Source organism: Myodes glareolus, chromosome 2 (genome assembly GCF_982192425.1).
Source record: "Myodes glareolus chromosome 2, mMyoGla1.1, whole genome shotgun sequence".
Classification (NCBI taxonomy): Eukaryota; Metazoa; Chordata; class Mammalia; order Rodentia; family Cricetidae; genus Myodes; species Myodes glareolus.
This window is the reverse complement of record NC_142027.1, coordinates 79,337,645-79,361,203: the sequence shown is the minus strand read 5'-3', so window position 1 is coordinate 79,361,203 and position 23,559 is coordinate 79,337,645. Positions and strand designations below refer to the sequence as shown.

The 23,559-nt window shown below is 45.4% G+C and overlaps 1 protein-coding gene across 1 annotated transcript in view; it reads right to left on the bottom strand.

Annotated features, from left to right (window-relative positions):
- C2H3orf70 (chromosome 2 C3orf70 homolog) overlaps positions 1 to 23,132 on the bottom strand; it is a 43,040-nt gene extending 19,908 nt beyond the window's left edge. Inside the window, exon 1 of the mRNA XM_048453820.3 lies at positions 22,750 to 23,132. Coding sequence (XP_048309777.1) covers positions 22,750 to 22,939 — 190 coding nt within the window. The 5' untranslated portion in view covers positions 22,940 to 23,132. The remainder of the gene's footprint in view (positions 1 to 22,749) is intronic.
- Positions 23,133 to 23,559: the final 427 nt, after the last annotated feature.

Here is a 23,559-nt window from a genome sequence, read left to right as displayed (position 1 = left end):
TGGGGAGTCTTATCATCATCTAGAGCAGTGGTTCTCAACCTTCCTAACGCTGCAACCCTTTGATGTAGTTTCTCATGCTGTGGTGACCCCAACCATAAAATTATTTTCATTGCTACTTCATAACTGCAATTTTACTGCTTTATACATTGTAATATAAATTTCTGATATACAGGAAACCTGATCTGCAACCCCAAAGGAGTCACAACCCACAGGTTGAGAACCACTGAGCTAATGTTTCTTCAGGGTCCCAACATTTTTCACTGTAGAGAGCTTTCACCTTGCTGGTTAGGTTTACTCCTAGTTTCTTAAAGCTTATAATCAAAAGGATGCTTTCCCAGATTTCTTCCTTGGCAAGATTATTAGTGATACATCCAGAAGTTACGGATCTTTGCATTCTGAGTGTGCATTCTGTTACTTTGCTAGAAACGCTTATCAGGTCTCTGAGTTTTCTGGTAAGGCTATAGAGGATCACATCGTCTCTTCCTTTCCTGTTGGTATCCCTGCTGTTTCTCGTGGGACTACAGGGTCTTTGTGTAGAGGATCACACCATCTCTCTTTTCCTCTTGGTATCCCTGCTGTTTCTGGTGAGGCTATAGGGTCTTTTGTGTAGAGGATCACACCATCTCTTCCTTTCCTCTTGGTATCCCTGCTGTTTCATAATCTTGTCTTATTGCTCAAGCTAAGTCTTCCGATACCACACTGACAACAGCAGGGAGTTCCAGAGTTGAGAGGAAATGCCCCAGTTTCTCCCTCACACACACTTAGTATGCTGCCTGTAGCACTGGCATACACAGCTTCTTGTGTTGAGATGTTTTCCTTCTAGCCCCATTTCCTTTAGCACTTTTATTATGAGGGCATGTTGAACTTTGTCATCTGTCTTTTGTGTTTATTGAGTTCATGTGATTTCTGTGCTCCTATTTGCTTGTATGTCATATTACATGTATCAATCTATGTATACTGAACTGCCTGCATTCCTGGGATGAAATCCATTTGGCCATGACATTTCTAGCTCTTAATGTGCTCTTGAATTTGGTTTGTATTTTTCTGAGAATTTTTGCACCTATGTTCACCAGGGAGGCTAGAACACACACACGTCCATCTGTCTTTATCCAGGGTTGTTAGCAAGTCAAAACTGGCTTCTCAGAATGAGCTTGGTAGTGCCCCCTCCTTGTCTGAATTGTTTGAAAAAGCATTGATATTAACTTTTCCTTAGTTTGGTAGCATTCAGTAGTAAATCTTCCTGATTCTGGGATTGTCTTTGTTTGGGAGAATTTTTTAATTAATTAAATTTATTCATGTATTTCATATCACATCCCGACCAGTTTCCCCTTTCTCCTCTCCTCTCATTCCCTCTTCCACCCCGTCTCCCCTCCTTTGTTCAAAAGATGGCAGGTTTCCCATGAATGTCAACAAAGCATGGTGTATCAAGTTGAAGGACTAAGCTCCTCCCCTTGTATTAAGACTTAGTCAGGCAACCCAGTATGAAGAACAGGTTCCCAAAAGCCAGCCAAAGTGTCAGAGACAGACCCTGCTTTGGGAGATTTTTTTTTTTACACACTGCTTCAACCTCATTGCTAGTAATGGGTGTATTACATTTTTTATAATCTCAATCTAATTTTACAAGGTTATACATGTTTAGGAATGTATTCATTCTTCTGTTTTCTGGCTTTTTAAAATTAGCTTTTCAAGTATTCCCTAGTATTTCCCAGGACTTCACAGCAGTCTGTCATAACATCTCCTTTAATTATCTCTAATAGCCTTACTTAGGTCCTTTGCTTGTTTGAACAAAAATGGTTTCCATGGATTCACATGTCTGACTATCCGGTCCTCAGTGGAACTGTTTGGGAAGGATTAGGAGGTGTGGCCTTGTTGGAGGTGTGTCACTGCAGGAGGACTCTGAGGTTTCAAAAACTCACATCATTCCCAGTGAGCTCTCTGCCCAGGGTGAGCTCTCAGCTACTGAGAGCTCCAACACCATGCCTGTCTGCCTGCTGACATGCTCCCCTCCATGGTCATAGACTCTAACCCCCTGGAACTGTAAGCTCTAATAGATATTTTCCTTTATAAATTGTCTTGCCATGGTGTCTTTTCTTAGCAATAGGAAAGTAGCTAAGATGGTCCCCTCTTTCTTTTAGGTAGTTTGAATAAGGATCTGAAACTTTGTTTATATTTTTAAATAAAAAATCATTTGAATAATTAAATAATCATTAAATAATTGTATTATTCTTTTAGTCTCTGTTTCACTGATTTCTATTAGTCCTTTTGACTTCTTCCCTCCTGCTGCATTTGGCTTGGCGTCTTGTTTTTCTACAACCTTGAGGTGCATCCTGAGGTTACTTCCTATGATGTTTAATGCACGCAGTTATAGCTATAAACCCTCTCTGAGAACAGCTTAGCTTTAGCCCAGAGGCTCTGTGAGTTGTTCATTCAAGGGTGTATTGTTCAGTATCCAAGTATCCATGTCATTTCTGTCGTTTCTCTAGCTGTTGGTTCCTAGTGTTATTCCACTATAATTTGATGATACAAGGAATTATTTCAGTTACTTTGTATCTATTAAGACTTACACTGTGGCCTCCAGTATGATCAATCTTAGAGGACAGTCTGGGAGTCACTGAAAAGCCGTGTTTTCAATACCTTTTAGATGGAATATTTTATAGGTATCTGTTAAAACCAATCGATCTATGTGATGGTTTAGCTTTGAGTTTTATTTGGAAATACCCGTCTAAAGCTGAGAACAGAGTACTGCAGTCTCCCACCCATGTGATCGGGACCTGTCTGACACATTTCATGCCTTTAGTGTTTATCTTATAAAGTTTAACAGCCTCAGCATTTGGTGCGCACACATCTACAATAATTTCTTCCTCCTCTTCCTCCTCTTCTTCCTCCCTTCTTTTCTGTAAAGAGTCTCTCCATCCTGAAATTTGCTAGGTAGACCAGGCTGGCCTTGAACTCACAGAAATCCACTCGCCTGGGAGTAAAAACATGCACCACCACACCCAGCCTTACAAGAGTCACCACTTCTCAATTAATGGTTCCTCTTCTTATACAGTGACCCTCTGCATCCCTTCCTCTTTTTAATGAAGTCAGTGTCAGGAGATGATGAGCATGTTACTGAGCTATTAACAGTCATGCCCCTTGAGTATAGGATGTTTCTGAATTATAAAATCAAGAGACGGCCCTCTTTCTACCGTATAACTTTCTTAAATGGAATAAAATGGAAACTGAATAGAAAAGAGGAATGGCAGGTGCAAGGGCCAACAGGGACTTCATTTCATTTTTCCTAACAATAAAAAATATGTTATACTTACAGTGAATTTTTTGCAGCCTTTTTATTTATCTGTTCTGATTGTTATGACTTAAGCATGCAGCAATGTCCTTTGGATGTCCTACATGTCCAGCCTTTCCTCCTGTAATTCCACAAGTCTCACTACATTCTCCCTTATCTGCCCTGCTCTCTTTAGCCTTAATTCGGGTGGTAGAACACGTGGAATCCTGTCTTTTAGGGGCCACTGTTTTCGCTGAGGTTTCTGCCTTAGCAGTCTCTGGACCCTGGTAGCAGCTCACTCTCCCCTAGCCTCCTGTGCGGCACACTTCGAACTTCTCCTCTCGTTCTGCAGACCCCTTCTCAATGACAGCATGATCTCTTCATAGGCACCTTGCCTGGCCATCCGATCCAGAACAGGCCTTCCTTATTCGTAGCGGAATCATGCTTATTTCCTTAGTTATAATCATAAACTTTAGTTGTGACAAGACCCAACACTTTGAGAAGCCCACCTTAAACATACAGACACCAACTGCTGAGAAGTAAAGCTATAAAGAAAACGTATTACACAGACATTATCAAAAGGATAGAGTTGCCGAATTAGTGTAAAGCTAGTTTTAGAGCAAAGAATATTACCTGAGAATTAAAAAAAAAAATCACACAGTTATGAAGGTCAGATGGCCATGCAATGACCTCTACACACATGGAAACCTAACAACAGAGCTTCAAGATTCTTAAATGAATGTCAGATCTCCCCAAAATGACCTTCAAGCTCAACATAAACAGAAATCCAATCCCAGACCCAGAAAATGGTTCTAACACACACACGGAAGGCAGCAGAACTTCAGTTAACACAACTCTGAAAGGAACAAAGACAGCCATGTGCTCTTGGCCAGCACAAGGATTTGTTTCTTCCTATGGCACGGATCCTAGCACCAATCATAGAAGGGTTGGCTACTCCATAATTTTCATGACACTGCTTTGCCCATGGGCATACCTGGCCGTATCAGTCATTACGGTGGCTCACAGGGCTCACAGCTGTGTAGGAGATTGTCCTTTACTTCTCTACTCCAACAGCCTGCACAGTACCTTCTGACACCATGAAAGCTGGTCAGTGCCATCTGGCTTTCCCCACACCCTATGACCACAGTGTGTGGTGTCTTGGCAACCAAGACCTGCTCCACTTTTTGCTCTCACCGTAGCGCTGGATGAGAGCAGTAAGCAGTAACCATGACAACCAGAATGCTATCCTGGCTTGAAAATTCCTCCACCAAGTATACCGGCATACCTTTAAATTTAACCTCCCTGAAATGCTCTGGATCCAGGTAGTATGTGACCAGATTCCTTGCCAGGATATAAGAGGAATGGACCTAGTCCAGTTCCTTCGGGAGTCCATGTTCTCCTCTGAAACGTCACGATCTCGGCCTCCACTGTCTGCATTTCTCTTGACGTTCTGGTCTTCCAAACTCCCATCGCAACAGCCCATTAAGCTCTGCTTACATCACACTAGGACTTTTCCAGTCCAAAGCTCTGAACTCAACTACATGCCTCATGCAAACCAGTTTCAAAGTCCTCCAAGTCACATGGTCAAGTTTTTGCTAGCAAATGACCCGGCTTCTCAATACCAGTTTCTCTGTATTAATTACCTTCTCATGGCTGCAATAAGATACCTGGCCTTAAGCCATGTAATGGTACTAGATTTAGAATGTATCTTTCCCCCTCAAGTAAGGCAATTGAGATGATTGCTCACAGACATGCCTAGAGATTGTTGCCATAGTGATTCCAAATCCCATCAAGAGAATCAAGATTAGCCATCATGGGACTCATAATAACCTCCCAGGCACACTTGCCGTGACTCAAAGACTTCTTCCTAGAGCATCCTTGTTAAAGGTCACACCACTGCCCAGTCACACACTAAGACTTTAACCCACGAGCCCTTGACAGACACTTAAGATCCAAACAACAGCCAAAATTTGCGAAGAGATTCTAAGTGGTGACAGCGATGTTACACCTCTCTATCTGTAAGCTATAGGTAAGAATATGTAATTGACGAGCTGCAGACATAGCACAGTCAGTAAATCTATGGCTACGCAAGCATGGTGAGTTCAGTTTCTACAACCCATGTTTTTTCTTCTGTTTTTTTAAACAGGGTGCTCCATGGCATGCCTGTAATCTTCAGGCTGGGGAGGCAGAGACGGTAGGATCCCTGGAGCTTCCCTAATGGCAAATCTAGACAAACTGGTGAGCTCTAGGGTCATCTTAGAGACCCCGTCTCAAAACATAAGATAGAGCAGGCTGGCAAGATAGTTCAGTGGGTAAGGGGCATCTGCTGGTAAGGCCTGGTGACTTGAGATTAAGTCACAGAACCTAGGCACCAGTGGAAGAAGAGAACCAGCTCCACAAAGCTGTCCTCTGGCCTCCATATGATGTCACAGCATGAGCACCCACAAATAACCCGGCGTGTGAGAACACACACACACACACACACACACACACACACACACACACACAATAAGAAGTGAGGCTTTAATTAAAAATAGGTAGAGTGCACTGGAGGAGGGCACTCCACGTTAACCTAGCCTCCACATGCGCCCACACACGCAGAATATAAAACTGTTTCTAGAACCTAACCAGAGACACATTTTCAATTTCATTCTGTTGTAAATAAATTACAACATTTTAACGTGTGTATCTCTTCTGCCTAACTTTAGGTCAAAAATCAAGAAATTTCATGAAGAAATTGCACCAGTTTACAAGAATAGTTATTAAGTGATGGTGGGGAGGTTCTTCGGTCTATGTGTTGCTTTTATTGGTTAATGAATAAAGAACTGACTTGGCCTATAGCATGGGAGGAGGAAGGCGGAGTCAGAGAGATGTCATGGAGCCACCGGAGACAGATGTGCTAAAACTTTGCTGGTAAGCCACAACCCCGTGGTGATGCACAGATTAATGGAGATGGGTTAAATTAAGATGTAAGAGTTAGCCAATAAGAAGCTAGAGCTAATGAGCCAAGCAGTGATTTAATTAACACAGTTTCTGTGTGATTATTTCAGGTCTAAGCTAGCCAGGCGGCCGGGAACCAACAAGCAGGCCCCTCCAGCAGTAGTTAAGCCCACAAATGATCTGATAATTTATCTATTCCTACTCTAAGAATTCCCTAAATAAACAGAAAAATATTGTCAATAAGATTTTATGTTCAGTAACTTCTTTCTTTGAGGCAGAGTGTATGGAGCCCAGGCTGCCTAGAACTCACAACACAGCCAAGGATGACCTTGAACTCCTGAGCCCCTCCTTGCACTTCCCAAATGTGGGGATTATAGATGTACATTTGATTTGAACCCTGGCATGCCATGGTTCTTATTCTAGCAGGGAGGCCACACCATCATCTTTCGGCATCTTACAAACAAGCAGAAATCAGGAATATAATCTGCTTCATGCTGGGGAACAGGAGTGAATGAGCGAGGTCACATTAAATGACACCCTAACATCAGCCATGGCTTAGAACACAGCGCCTGGGAAAATGGGAGTCGAGCCTGTAATGGAGACTATAGTTGCTGCCTCACTCTCCCTCAATCCCTTCTCACACAGTGAATCCCTTCTCACGCAGTGGGACAAACACCATCATCTCAGAAGCACACCCAAAGCACCGACCAGAGAAGCACCTCCCCTCCCACACCTGCTGCCTCGGTTCCTCTGTGAGCAGAGAAATGAACAGCGCTTAGATTTCGGTGGTTTTGCTCACATAAGCCTCTCTTTACACTTCTGCTGTATCTCATGGGTAAAGCGATGCCTAATGCCAGAAGCTGAGCTCACAGGCTGCAACCCAAGGCTTCACATACTAACAGGGCAGAACAGTCAGCAGAAAGTGTGGCTGGCTGGTTTGGCATGGTAGTGCACACCTGTGACCCCCAACATGCAGGAGGCTGAAGCAGGAGGACTGCCACAAGTTTGAGACTAGCCTAGAGTACACAGGAGTTTAAGGTTCGAGGCCAGCCTGGGCTATATGTCAAGGCCCTGCGGCCTTGCCACACCAACACTGCACTGTGGGAGGCTGGGTGCTGCTCTAGAGAGCAGTGGGGTTGCTATGACGGCTTTATATCCACAGGTCTAACAAGCTTCCCGGAAGTCCTTTATTCTTAGCATCTCGTCCTCTCCTGGCAAATGGAGTAATTCAGTCTCATGTTCCAGAACCCTCAAACCGCAAGCTCTGGACACTGTGTTCCTATTAAGCCTTTAATCGCTAGGCGTCTGGCTTATCAACTATGATCAAGGGAGCTGCCAATACTACAAGGTATTACATTATTTCTAATTCTCAAAATTGCACCACAGATCACTGCCAGGTGTCAAACTAATAAACTAGAAGGCCGAAGGGTTCTTCTAGTTTAACACGGTGGTAGCGCGTGGGCCTAACAAACATGAGACCCTGAATCTGACCCTCAGTGTCACCGATTGGATGAAGGCCCTTTACTAGCTCTGGATAGAAATCATGAAGATGCAAAGGGCAGCTCCTTCAATGCTGGCAGCTCCGTGCCTGGAGCAGCAATGGCCTTCAGTTCTTAGCAGTTATTGCTCCAAAGGTGTGAGTGCCAACAGCCCTCAGCCTCTAGTGTTAGCATACACGCAGAGAGCCAGCAGCTCAGCTCTAGCCATTCCTACAGGCCCTTCGGCAGCCGGAGCTCGGAACTCTCAGCTGCTCTTAGGATGGAACTCTTCCAGCAGCTGGAGCCTGTGGCTCTTCCAGAATCCTTGCTGTCCTCAGCCTCAGGTCTCCGCAGCTCTCCTCCCTCCCTTCCCCTTTCAACAGTCTCTGCCCCAAGCCTTCAAACTCCCCTACCGTTAACTGTGCTGGAACTAACAGCCTGTGTTGTCTGCTCTGGTGTCTATCCCGGTCCACTCGACCCAGGAGCCCACAGGTTAGCATCTCTTGTTGTCTGCAACCATCTCGGTCACCTCTCCCTGGAAAACCACAAGTCCACAACATCCGCTTGCAGTGGGCTTTACTGATGCTGTGCTGCAGCTTGGGGGGGCAGTGCACAGGTCTCTTGAATTTTCTGAGACTTAGAAGACAGCTGCTTAGCCAGGCACGCACGTGCCCAGCCTCCTATCTGCTATTCACAAACATTCTACTTGGTCACCACACTCTGAAAGGTGCACTGGGCCTGGCTGTCCTGGGGGTCATGGGTGAGGAGGTACCCTGAGCCTGGCTGTCCTGGGATCATGGGTGGAGAGGTACACCAAGTCTGGCTGTCCTGCAGATCACAGGTAGGGAGGTGCTCTTTCTGGGCTGCAGTGAGACTTCTGCAATATGTGGAGACATATGGAAAGGCTGTGGGGTAGGAGCATCAACACTTACCAAGGCCACATGCATTTTCCAGAGTTATAGCAGGGTAGCTACAGTAATAATGACTGAAACAAAAACTTTAAGGTAGTTGTTAATATGGTGGCCTTTGGGACAGATGCAGCAGCCATGACAGCTGAAGAGGTCTCTGTGGCTTCAGTCAAGTCTCCTTGGGGCTCCCACAACTAAAGTCTCATCATGATGTTTCCATATGAAACCCAGTTTCACTGTGCAGATGCTGAGCATTTAAAGCAAGCAACTCACCAGATCACAAAAACAGGGGCTCTTGATTGACAGTTCAACTCCTTCCGCAAAAACACTTGCTACTGACTCTGATGGTCTGGTGGTCTGAAAGAAAATGGCCTCCAAAGGGAGTGGAACTATTACAGGTTGTGGCCTTGTGGAGGAGGTGTGGTCTTGTTGGAGGAAGTGTGTCACTGTGTTGGTGGACTTTGAGGTCTCATATATGCTCAAGTTACCGCACAGTATCTCAGACCACTTCCTGTTGCCTGTAAGATGTAGGACTCTCAGCTACCTCTCCAGCACCATGTTGGCCTGCCCCAACATGATGACAATGGAATGAACCTCTGAACCATTCCACTTAAATGTTTTCCTTTATAAAAGTTGCTGTGGTCATGGTGTCTCTTCACAGCAATAGAAACCCTAACTAAGACAGATGGGACTTCAGATAGAAATGTACTCACAGGGTAGCCAGACTCAGGGACTGAAAATGACAGTACCACTGCAGTACAGCCTTGGTCCCTGCCCATCCTGGGGCAGATACCTCTTCGGCTGTGCCTGGGCCACATCTGACAGCTATCAATCTAGCAGCTGAGCTGGTCACTTTGACCAGCCTTGACAGCTTCTGTCACTTCAAAAGATACAGAAAACCATCAAAAAGTGCTTGAAATGAAGATTAGCATAAATTAGCATATCCTGAGGTAAGTTCTGTCCAGCACTGAAATGGGAAATGGAAGTGTCCTTGGGTGTGCTGACTGAAGTACTAGGTGGGTCTGGGTCCTCATCGCATGAATTCAAAAGATGAAGGGCAAGTTTCCGAGTCTTATTCTTACAGAAAGAAGATGAAAGATTTACAGCAGAAAGCAGAGCTCCAGAGAGTTAAGCAAAGCTCCAGAGGGGACTCCAAGAGAGGGGGGCAGAAATGTGTTCATCTGGCTGTGTAGGATTTCAAACAGCATTTAAGGAAGGAACTGGACAACGCCTGAGGCCATTTCTGATGAGACTGGTTAATTCTCTGAGCACTGCACAAGTTAAGCCAATGAAGGACCTACAAGCTCTCTGCACATCAGCCTAACAACAGGGGATGATGTGTTCTGTCCATCTAATTAGGGGAGTTGACATGCTCTGAACCTGTAAGGGTGGAGGGATCCCTGAGTGAGTGGAGTCCTGAGAGGACATGTATTTTGACCTGGGCATGGGGCCATGCTGTGAACCAACTGACCCATGGAACAATTTGACAAAGCTGGTACCCATAGGGACCAGGCTCAAGAGGAACGGCAAAGCTGTCCCCAGGAGAGCAAGTATGAGTATTTATGAATGACTGATTAGGGTACTTCCTGTTGTCCTAGAGAGATCTCCTACTCAGAGCAGTCCTCCCCTTATGCTGTACATAATAAACACTCGGAAGTTCCAAATTTTGGCAGCAGTCAGAAGGGTCATGGAACCCTATCCAATCCCAACTCTACTGTACTGTGTCTGTGTGCCTGTCCTTTCATCATTCCTGGCTGGCCCTAGCCAGGATTCTAGGAAACTCTCTTCTATCCTCCTCTTACATTCCTTACAGTACAGCTTCTAGTTGTACTGACCTTGCCAGTGTCTCTCCGGTCCTAGCCCATGACAGGGTCTGCTTCCAGTTAATAGAAATATGCTGTCTTTGTTTTCATGTTTGCATGACCAGATTGTAGCTTACCTCAGCAGAGCCAACTCTATCTCAGCTGCCAAGAGGCAACTGCAGTCTTCCTTGGTTACCTCAGACTTGGTTCCTTGTGTATGGGATGATCTGGGTGGTCTCCTATCTGGAATAGTTGTGGAAGCTTCTGGTTAGAAACTACTATTACAGGCAATTGAGTCTGTTACTATGGTGGTTTGAAAGAAAATGGACCCCAAAAGGAGTGGCACTATCAGGAGGCGTGGCCTTGTTGAAGTAGGTGTGGTCTTATTGGAAGACGTGTATGAGCTTTGAGGTCTTTTTCTCAAGCTTCCTCAGTGTGGCAGTCAGTTGACTTCCTGTTGCCTGCATGGGAGAGGACTCTCTGCTCCGCAGCACGTCTGCCTGCATGCCGCCATGCTTCCCATCATGAGGATAATGGAATGCACCTCTGAAACCATAAATGAGCCACTCCAATTAAATGTTTTCTTTATAAGAATTGCTGTGGTCATGGTGTCTTGCTTCACAGCAATAGAAACCCTAACTAAGACAGTTACTATTAACTACATCAGATGCAAAACTTTGCTAAAAGGTGATGGTGTCTGGCACATTATTTTCCCAGAGCCCTAGTTAATGTAAACCTAGCTGGACCTTGTTTGCTCACTCCTACACTTGGTTAGCTCATACCTGACAACTGTACCTGGTTGACTCATTACCACCTGCATCTGGTTAGCTCATACCACCTACACCTGATTAGCTCATACCTAATTGTACCTGGTTAACTTATACCTAACTGCACCTGGTTAGCTCATACCCAATTGTATCTGGTTAGTTATACCAACCTGCAACCTCTTTAAGTTCTTATCTCTAGTGTCCCGCCCCTACAATGAATTCACATTGCATCCGTGCTTGGCCCCCTGGTAAATGCCTTTCAGGAAAGTCAAGTCTCTCTTAATCTGTCTCACTGACAACCCACATGTGCACACAAACTCACATGTATATGCACAAGTGCTAGAATATGCATGTACACACACACACACACACACACACAGAGAGAGAGAGAGAGAGAGAGAGAGAGAGATTTCAGAGAGATTTTTGCTCATTTTATTTATCAAACACTATAATCAGCAAGTGTGAGGTCTCCATCTTCCTTTCTGAAAATGAAAGAATGTGATTTCCCCTTAAGGGCACTGAGTCAACACAAACAGTAATGTTTATGATTCTCCTAGCTTTCCTCACCAAAGTAGTGAGGGAGTCCAGAACAGGCCACACTGACTGTTGAATCTTGCCATGTAGCCTGGTGGTACAAATTCTTTCTTTTCCAGGATCCAGAGACACTAATAGGTATATTTCTATCACATGTGATTTGTGAAGTTATAAAAGACATTATCAGTGCAACTGTACCCAACATATGGCAAAGCTACAAAACAAAACTATTTTATGACCGTCCTTAATATGGTTGGTTTTGCTGAAAAACAAGACATAAATGCTGGGACAGATCTGAATGTGTGTAATTACAAACAATACTGCTGAGGTCAATTACTTGACACATCCCCACTGTGCGTCTAGCATGGATCACAACTTCTGAACTCGTGTCTCCACCTGTCATTAGCAGAAAGTTTTTGAGTATAATTGGATGCTTAGATAACATGTTGAGGGCAATGCAATATTAAATGACAATAGCAAGCAGAGATCACTTTTACACTTACCCAGGCAAAATTAAAGACAGAGACCCTTTTGTGGAGGCTCATATATGAATCTGTTAAGATGAATTCAAAGTTAATGCAGAAACTAACTCTACCAACCACAGCTTTAAAAGAATATATGAGGATAGGCATTATAGGTATAGCTATAATTTTAGTCAGTATGAAAAACACATTAATTCTAAAACACAGCTTCATGCGGTGCTAAGAAATGACACCAATGATTCTCTGTGGATCAAATGATATTTCTGTATTACTAAGTGAGGTTTGTAACAAAAACACTTCACAAGGGCATGATGAGATGGAATGGTCTTTGCTTTGACATTGATGTCAATTCATGGCACTTGAACGGAAGGCCTCTCCCATGTGAAACTGCCTCCACATAAAAGCTTTAAAAGGCAAGCTGGAGAGAAGGCTCGGCGGTTCCGAGCACTGGCTGCTCTTCCAGAGCTCCTGAGTTTAATTCCCAGCAACCACATGGTTTTTATTTTCAATAAAAGGAAAAAAGTTCCAGTGATGTTATTCACAAATAGAAAAAAACCTTAAAATTCATAAGAAGGCAACAAAAGGGTAGCCAAAGGCATCATGAACAAAACATACTCAATTTGAGATTATACCACAGAGCCCTAACAATGAAGATATGGAGCTGATACAAAACAGAGACATAAATCAATAGAATGAACTAAGAACTCAGATATAAGTCCATTTTATTTTGACAAAGACAGCAAAAATATACACACAAGCTTCAATAAGTGATGCTAGGGAAACTATGTATCTACATATAGAAAAATTACACTAGATTGCCCACAAAAACATAAACTCGAAACAGATCAAAGATTTTAACATAAAACCTGAACCCCTAGGGTGGCTGGAAGAGTCTCATGCCTCTCCCGCTACCCCCTCCTACGAGGGAAGGTCAGTTGCCACCAAGGCTAGCTGTGATGCTCTTTTGCACATGGGCACAGGTGAACTCATGACAATGTGGAACTCTGACTTGGAGAATAGTCTGGTACAACCACCACCCTCTCTAAAAGCTCAGGAACCTAGTAGAAGAGGAGGCAGAAAGACTGTAAGTCAGAAGCTGGGGGAAGGGCTGTCAAGTGCCATTCTCTAGGCATGGCCCAGCCATGGCAATCACGAACTCACAGCAAGCTGCAGCCACCTGACTGGCCCTGTCAACAATCAGCATGAGGTCTTGCCCTTACTTCTCAACACTAGCTACTGATACCTTGTCTTCAGTTGGGTACCCAATGTTCCAGCTCACCAGTCTACACTGGTAGGCTCCAAACTCATATAGACGGCCTTACCTTAAAAAGCATTCTGTATCATTAGCAATTAGAGAAATGGAAATGGAATCTACTGAGAGCCTGTCGTACCCTAGTCAGAATGGCTATGAGCAAGAAACCAACACCAAATGCTAATAGGAATGAGGGGAAGGGGGAGCCTTTGCTCACTGCTAGTGAGATTGCAAACTGGTGCGACCACTGTGGATGTCAACCTGCAGAGTTCTCAAACGCTCAAAGTAGATCGGCCATATGAGCCAGCTATAGCACTCCCTGGCACACACCCAAAGACTTGGTGTCCTACTGTACAGACACTGCTTAGCTGTGTTCACTGCTGCTCCGTTCACAACAGCTAGGAAATGGAAACAGCCTAGATGTCTACATTTGATGAGTGGCTAATAAAAATGTGATGTGATGTGATGTGATGTGTGTGTGTGTGTGTGTGTGTGTGTGTGTGTGTGTATACATATATATGTATACAATGAAATTTTATTCAGTTGCCAAGAAAAGTGAAATTATAAAATTTGCAGATGGATGAATGAAATCAGAAGTGACTCATGGCAGACTAACTGGACTTAAGGCCTGCTCAACAGCAAGTAATTCATGCCTAGGACTGTAAACCTACCCAACTAGCCACTGCTGTAGACGTTAGAGACCCTAGAGGACACACCACTACTGCCATTTTCATAAACCAATATGGTGTATAATTTTATTGTCAGTACTTATCCTTTTACCTACAGAAAACTATAGATCTCACCCCCTCAACAAAGAAGCTTGTTTTTGCAGTAGACAGAGGCCAGGACAGAACTATGCAACTGGTCAATGTAGAGAACAGGTGACAATGGGGTGTCCTGTGAAACATCTACAGTGCAATGCTTACCCATAGGCTCAGGGAACATCACAAGGGAGCCAGAGAGGTTATAGAAGCCAGAGGACCACGATGCCCGAGGCTATGTACTGTCTTGCAGACATGGTAAGGATTCTGCACCCATGAAATCTCAATGATACAGTTTGCTAAACAAGACCTGCATAGTAACAAACAAGTCAGCATGCCAATACAGACAGGGGAAATTTCATATGGTCTCACCCCTAGACGAGGAGCTATAGGCAATGGTTCTGAGAGAGGAAGACTCAGTCTTCTTCAGGCACAAATCACCTAATAAATTTTCCAATCGCAACTGGTGGTCCCAGGAGAACAACACTAACTGGACTCAGTAGATCCGGGGTGCTGTTTTGTTTGCTTGGTTTGGTGTGTGCAATTATAGAAGCGGTCATTAATTTGAGATGGAGTAGGCGGCATGATAGAAGTTGGAGAGGAAGAGATAAAAATTATGTAAATACAGCATTCATGTAGCCTCCAAAAATGCTTTAAATTGAGAAATGGAATGAAATGGTAACAAATGCTGGGAGGGTGTGGAGAAGGGGGAATCCTTACTCACTGTTGGCAGGAATGTAAACTCCTGTAGCCACTATGGAAATCAGGGTGGAAGTTTCTCAAAAGCTAAAAATAGAGCTACCATATGACTCAGCCATACCACTCCTGAGGATGCGCCCCGAGGATTCCACTTCCTACTACAGACACTTCCACGTCCATGTTCACTGCTGCTCTGCTCAAAATAGATGTGAGACGGAATCCAACTGGATGTCACCAACTGATGAGGGGATAATGAGCAAGTGCACGTAAAACCAAATTAGGAAATCTGCAGGGAAAGGGATGGAACCGAGGGAGGTAACCCAGCTCAGAAAGACAAACTCCGTGTTTTCACTCAGCAGCAGATCCTGGCTTTCAAATTTTAGATGTGTATGTTTACCTTGGAGTGACTTCAGAGGCCAGGGAGTTAGAAAGGGACCACTGCTGGGGACTGGGGGGAGGGGACGGTAGAACACCTGTGACAGGCAGGCACAGGGGAGGAGCACCCACACAGGAAATGACGCCGTGGGTACAGACATGGGGGTAGCGGAAGAAGAGGGGCTGAGAGAGTTAGTCAAAAACTAAGGATGTGTGGAAAACTCACATAGAAACCTGCTTCGCAAACTAACTTAAAAATACAATTTAAAGCCTATTGTGGTGAGTCTGAAGCCAGCCTGTTCTACACAGCAAGTTCCAGGACAGCCACAGCTATATAGTGAGTCCCTGTCTAAAATGCAAACAAAAAATACAATTTACAAAGTTTGAATGGAGATATCCAGCATGGGTAGATAACGCCTCTCCCAAAGCAATGTGTACCAGTACCTGGTATAAGATACTTCCCTATAGAGTACTGGTCGTGGCTGCCCAAGAGGTTCCCAAAACAACCCAGGTTATTGCCAGTGCTCTTAGTTGCCCTAGAACTTGATGTTGAGGCCATATTGCTGAAGACACTGTACTTCATGGTTACAGTACATATAAAAATCACACTGGAAATAAGACAGAGGCTTCATGATGCCATAAGGCTCTACATAGGCTGCTGGCAGAGAAAAGTCATCAGTGGTCTTACCCAGAAGTAAAACCTGTGTATTACAATACTGGCCTGCCAGGCAAGATGCGCCCACTTATACAATAATGGCATAGCTGTTATGGTGTAACCAACCACACATGACTGAATTAGAGGACCTTGGGAGAGAATGCATATCTGGTACTGTGTGATGGTTCCTTTTCAGCTTGGCAGAATATAGCATCATCTGGGAGATGGGCCTCTGGACACGCCCACTGGAGATTATTTTAGTTACATTAACTGATGTAGAAAGACCCATCTTAACTCTGAGTGGAGTCATTGTTAGGACTGCAGATTCTGGGCTATATGCATGGAGAAAGAGAGATGAATACAACACATAATTTAAACAGTGGTTCCAACTCCTGACTCCTTTGACTTCCTGCCATGGTGTACCATGCCTTAAACTGTGAGCTGAAATAAATTCTCCCTGTCTCCAGGTACTTTTTTTTATTAGTTACTTTTCTGTTGCTGTGAGAAAACCCACGACCAAGGTGACTCATAACAGAAAAGCATTTAATTGGGCATATGGTTCAACCAGTCTCCGATGATTGAGCAGAAGTATGGTGGCAGGGAGAGATCAGAGACCACATCTCAAACCACAAACAGAAAGTAGGGAGAGTTATCAAAGCCCAGGGACACACCCCAGCAAGGCCACACCCACTCCTCCAGACAGCCACCAAACTGGGAACAAAGTATTCATACACCTATGACTTATGGGTGACATCTCATTCAAACCACCACGTTCTGTCAGGGTATTTCACCACATCCCTGTCTTCCAAACCTGGTCAGAGGTACCGAGGTCACAGGCCCTGATGAAGAACCACCTTCTGTTGTTTCACTAAATGGACACGCTATGAAACCACCTGCAAAGGATTTATGTTTGTGCCGCTGTTCTCAACGCTGCTAGGTTTGCGCCGTTTGCAGTGGGAGAGTTAACGCAGACTCTCGTACAACAAGACGTCAGCAAGTGGAGATAAGCATTCTGTTTTATGCTGTTGGTGGGGTCGACACATTCCTGAGCACCAGTCTGAAGTGAGGACACCTACCAGCTTTCCCACACTCCGACAACCCTAAAGAGACTCACCCAGAACATCAGTCCCCGTCTCTCACTCGAGACCTGAGCTCTCTTTCCTCTTCAACCACCAGTCAAGGTCTGGCGGGACCTCCAGTGTGAACCAGAAGAAATAAAGAGCAGAAGGTGACTCTTCTACCTAACTGCCCTCTTCTCTGGCCTGTGTTTCTCTATCACCCCTGGAGCTACGGTTATGGGTATGACAGAGTTATCCTTTAGAAGGAGCAACCAGGCATTGCCGGGGGATAGGAAAGCATGAGGTTCCCTAGAGCATGGTATGGGTGTGGGAAAGAAGAACTAGAATGACACAAAATCTACAATGCTAACCGACTAGCAAAGAACATTCGCTCTAAAGGTTGAACACCTAAATTTTCTAATCACTCTTTCTCTCTGTACAGGCCATGGACAACTACGGATTTGATTACATCCAAACGCTGCACACTGCTGTGTCTGAAGATCAGGCCTCCACCCTTTAGGTGGCATACAGTCTCCCCTAGACCGTCCTGAAAAATCACACCCAACCCTACCTATGTCTCCATTTTCTACCTTCTGTGGAGACAGTCTTTCTTTAGATATGCTAATATCATCTTAGGTGACACCGAATCCCGCTCTGATGCTTTCAGCCTGAAAGAAAGACATTTTCTGAGCTGTATTCTGCAGGAAATGGAGCTCATCTCTTATGTGACTTTAGGAAGCCAACTCTGAGCCCTGCTAGTGGCACCTACATCAAATCACGCACACCCACTCCACCCCACCTGTCACCATCTCGTCATTTTCTCTTTCATAACCCTTCACTTGGATTTTATTCTCCGAATCCAGGGGCCTCTCGGCAGCTCTCTCTCTTCTGGGTTTCATTACTGTAAATGACACTTGCCCATTTCTAAAACACCCTCTCTACGGCTGGCTCTAATGGGCCTGAGCTATTGGTTCCGCTCATTAACTCTAAATTTCTCTGCTTCGGCTCTGGGTCAAGATTCCAGCATCAGGCATACCTGGACCCGTGTTCAGGCGCCAGCCGTGACTGGCAATATGCCGTGGGGAAGCTGCTGGACTTCAGCAGGCCTTCTTTATCAACTTTAAAATGGACATAATGGCATTGATTGTCGAGAATACCCTCCGCACAGTCGGCTTAGTCTGTCACAAAGTAATCAGTGAGCAAACCCAAACAATCACCTCGATGTCCTAATTCTCAGCTCCTGGGACTCCTGCTGTCTTTTTGCCTTGAAGAATTCACCTCAGATTCCTTTGACTAATATGTCAGTATTTCCTGAAGTAATGAATCCAAGGCTAACTCTTTCTCTGGCAATTAAAAAAAAAAAGGGAGGGAGGGAGGGAGGGAAATCAAAGTGTAATCAGCAATATCTGAGGATCAACCTGATGAATACTGGTTTCATGTCAGTGTTCCTTCTTCCGGAATTCACTGCCCTTCAGCCCCTTCACCTCTACTTTGAAGATTTTTCTTCTACATTCCCTGACAGTTTATCCTCGTGCACTGACTCTCAACAGCGGCCTAAGAGAGAAAGCCTGAGGGTTATCTTTATTCTTCGTGCTGTCTTCTTGTTCTTGGAGACAGCACGCTTCACCATGGCTCCAACTGCAACCCCTCAGTAAACAGAAAACATCCAAACAATCTCCAGCCCAAAGCTCTCCTCTGAGTTCTCGAACCCTGTGTGCAGCTGCTTACTGATGTTACCGTGAGAGGACCAGGACCGCATAACCTCCAATAAACCCAAACTGGCTCTGTGGCTGCCCTCCCCACCTCACTTGCTCTCCATCTATCCCAGCTGGAAAGCCTGGAAACCTGGAAGTTGTTCCTAACAAACACCACATTCCTTCCCCACCCCAAGTCCATACACACCCGTGAACTTCACCTCAAACATCTCTCAAATTCACCCACCAACATCCATCTTTAATTTCTTCTTCCTTCTAGATGAATGCTACTCAAGAACCAAAGTCGACTTTCAAGTACCTTCATATGTTTATTCTCTCCCATCTCTCTTCTGTGGTCAAGCCATGTCTTCTTTTATTTTTTCCCCTCAAAACACTTCTTAGAAACTTTCATCCATTCATTTTTTTTAACTGAAAATCATTCTTATTGGGAAAGGGTTAAGTAACACGGTAAGAGTCCTAGATTATGTAACTGGTCATCCTCCAAACACAGTGATCATGCAAGAACGCACCTATGAGCATATATTTACATGTCTTCTGTAAACACTACATACTTTCAGCCTTTTCTGTTTTACATGGTTATGAACTTCACGGTCATAACATCCATCATAAATATAACACCCATTATATGTACTGAACTTGCTTAATTGTTCTGATTCTTTTTCCCAAGTATGATGGGATAGCTCTCATTTTTGCGTTCTCAGCTTCAATGAACAAACCAATGGTGTCCTCATCTGTGCCATGTGTGACTTTAAAGGAATTGTAAAAATCCATGGATCACACACCCTTAGACTCTGTTTAAAGGGTGGGATGCCGCATACTTATGTCTGCATTTCGTCTCCGTGACATCTCATGAGGAGAAAATATGTAACATAAATACACAGATTATAAGAATCATGCCAGAAAACAAGGTTCTCAAATATGTTCATTGTCTCTACTCGGGAATAATTTTATTTTGGTTTTTTTTTAAAAAAAAGTACTAAGAATTGATACCCAACCAAGTGAGGGGACAGAAACGAAGCACCTGGCGCTCTGAGTGCCACAGCTGCTCATGAATGAGACCCCTAAATCTCTGCCAGTTCAGGAAGCACAGAACAGGAGCGGGAGCCTGGCAGAGACTAGAAAGAAGAGATGAAGGCCTGGGGAGGTGGCTCAGTGCGCAAACCCAAGTTCAAATTTGCAGACCCCACACAGAAGCCTGGGTCAGCAACCCCAGTACTCCCACCTTGAGAGGAGGTGGACATATAAGTGTCCCCAGAAGCCCAAAGACCAGTCAGTGTGCAGACAGCAAAGGGACTCTGATCCAAACAAGGTACAAGGTGGACAGACCCCGGGAGACTCACATATACACAAACACCAATGTATACAGACATAAACATCACACACACATACTTGTACACACACAGACACAACATACCCTCACTCACACACACATATACACACAAACACTAAACATACCCTCACTCACACACAAACACATAGATGTACAAAGATATTACACACATGTATGCACACACAGACACCAAATACACACATACCCTCACACACATATGTGTACAGACATAGACATTACATACACACATGGAAAAAAGGAAATCATAAAGAACTGCCAACATCGGTATACCAGATGGAAATACTTTCTTAAATTTGGATTATTTAAAATCGATCGCTGATCTCTTAAAAGAAAACGGGAAGCATTTTGGAACCAATCTGAGTTATCCGAGCTCATTCTAATTTCCTTTTTCTAAAGAGGATTGCGCACAGCTGGAGCACAGATCAAGAGGCGGCAGAAAAATCCCTGCCTTGGTGGACTGCAGCAATTTTGTTGACCAAGTTCCCATTGACCCAGACAGACATTAATGTCACAAGATGGGTAACAGAGCATGAGGCAGCTAGGTAACTACGGAGCAACCTCGACAAGGGCTCCTTCCGAACTGAACCAGCAGCTCCATCAGCAGGCTTCAGGACCCTGTGGCCTTCCCTCTGAGCTACATTATCAGTAACTAAAGTGAAGATACAGACGTTTACGACAGACACGATGGCAGGAACACAGGAGGAATGAGATACACATGTAAATACACGAAAACCATGCAATCCAGTAAAAGAGCCAAGACTAAAACCACAGTCGCCTGGAACACTGGGCTAATCCCTAAGGTATCATCAGCACTGGTTTCCAAAGCCACGCATCCAGCTTTGAGAGGGACAAGCTGGGGATTAATTACCACTGGTTTTAAAGCTCACTTGATGGCCTTGGCAGACAACAAGCTTAGTCTGAGGGGACAGCAGCAAGCCTGGTGCGATGGGGTCTGAGAAGGGCCAACAGGGAGCAGCTTTGCGAAGGCAGAGCGGCACTCAGAGGTGAAAGGTTGCAGTCTTGGTCCACACTGGCCAGAGCAGAACTCGGGTGCTTCTCGCCTAACATGAGCACACATGTTCAGAACAAACAACCAGGATGGGCAGGTACGTGAGAACTATTCTAAAGAGGAAGGACGCACAGAATGGCAGTTCAGAAACAGCACAAAACAACAGCCTCAGTGGGATATGGTGGCTGTCTCCAGGAAGCCACTCAGTGAACATGAAGTTCAGAGCTGTTTTGGAAAAACCTACTGCACTCAAGAAGAGCCGGGATACAGAGAAAGGATGGCTACGTATGCAAGAAATTCTTAGTCTATTCAAATATGCGTATCTGGAGTGGAGATCATGATGGTTTGAGAAGAATGAGACTGCTATATAAGATTTAGGAAGAAGCCAGATAGCAAGAGGGTTCAGGTAGTTGAAGGCATTTGCTTCAGGATTCCCCCAAATCCACAAAGTTGTCCTCAGACCTGCACATGTGCGTCATGGCTCAAATGCACTTGCGCACACACGCACGATTTCATAAGGTACATGCAGGAAGAGAGGAAAGACTATATAAGGAAGACTTTGAGAATCAAGGCTCATTAATGAGGAAAAAATCAGTTTGACTAGACGGACACTTCCCAGAAGTCAACTCTACCTGGGAGGGACAGTGCTGAGGGAAGAAAGGCAATGGCTGGGGCCATCTTAACTTCTTCCCTTTCCCATTCCACATTATGAACGGAATGCGCGTAGGAGGTTCCCCCCTCCTGGAGAATTCACCCACTGTGTACTTTAGCACCCATATTTCCTACTCTGAAGCCACACTTGTGATGAAAAGCAGAAACTTTCTGTTTAGCTCCATCAGCAGAGGGAACAACAGCAAAACCAATGTTTATTCTCTGTCCATGGACCTTGAATCTATAAGGGGAAAAAAAGCAAAGCTTTTCTATCCTTTAATTCATAACTTCAATTAAGATATTCAAATATTCTCAATGTAAATAAAGATTTGTCACACAGTGCATCTCTTCTTGTGAGCCATTTGCTTCTGAATAACAGGAAAAATAAGTTTGATTGAAGATCACTTGGAAAATGTATCTTAAACACTTTAAAGCCCTCTAATCTAAGATTATGTGGAAACAGACTTCAGAAATGTTTCTAAAAAGAAATGATTCATCAGTGAGATTAAGCTAAATGCCGAAGTAATCAAATTGTGGAATTCTGATTAAATGGATACTTAAGTTTAATCTACTTAAAACTTGAAGGTTAAATAGAAAGGGCCTGGTCTAGACTAGTTCTGGCTTGGCTCAAATGCTGTAACTGGCTGTCTAAGGAGTTTGCTTTTCAAACTGTTCCTTTTAACTTCTTAGAAACCATTCTCCATACTTTGTCCTCAATCTAAATACAATACATGAGAATCACTTGGACTTCTATGGGCTCTTTCAGCTAAATAGCAGCTAGAAAGAAAAGGCAAGAAAGTGAAAGGGGCATGTCCGTGCCTACTCAAACCCCTGAAAAGGTTTCCTTGTCGGTGGCAGTCGCTCTGGTGGCTTTACCACCTCTAAGCAAGTATGTAAAAGAGAAAGCAAAGAAAACCAAACCCTGGCTTCTCTGGGCCAGAGAGACCCTTTTGTAACTGCAGCTAGGCTCCCCCGGGATTTCCTCCCTTCGTCCCGGCACCGCCGGGCCGCAGGCGGGCGACCGCAGGCCGACGCAGTTCCACTTACAGTGACACCATCCCAGGTGACAGCACCAGTGCAGCTTGAAGCACTTGCCGTGGCTGTGCGTGGCACAGATGGACAGCCCGTCGCACGGCTGGAAGTCGGGTCTGCGGGCGGCGCAGTTCCGCGCCAGGGCCTGTGCCTCGTCCACTTTCTCGCTCTTCCAGCCGCGCTCGGGCGCCGCGGCCGCACTCATGTCTCCCGGCGCGGAGCGGGGACCGGAGCCCCGGAGCGGAGCGGTGGCGCGGGGCAGGCAGGACGCGGGCGAGCTGCGGGCTGCAGGCGCGGCGGGGACCGGCCGGCGGAGGAGCCACCCCGGGAGGGCGCAGCGAACGGGCCTGGCCTGCCACCTCCCCGCGCCCTGGGTCCCTTCTCCTGCGCCCTCCTCCTAGGTCCCTCCTCCCTTCTTTCTCCTCTCCACCCTCCTCCCTGTTCCCACCTCCCTTCTCTCTCTCTTTCGTCCTCCCCGCTGCTCCCTCCTCTCTGCTCCCCCACCCCCTCGGGCCGCCACGCCTGCACGCGCACGCGCACTCTTAGGCTGCCGCGCCCCTTTGCGAGCCTAGCCCCCGCGAGTGGGTCTCACACGCCTCTCAAAGCGGAGGGAGGGCCGCGAGGACGGTCAGCCGGGTCCCTACACACATGTCCCGCACGCGTCAGCCCTCTCGTGGGGGGTGGGGGGCGCTCTGGCTACAGCTGCCTTCTCCCGCAGCCTTTCGGCACACAGTCCAGCCTGACCCTGGCACTCCTGCCCCGGTGTGCCACGGCGTCCTGCGGGATTCCGGAGCCGCGGGACAGCCGCTGGCGGTGACCCGAGAT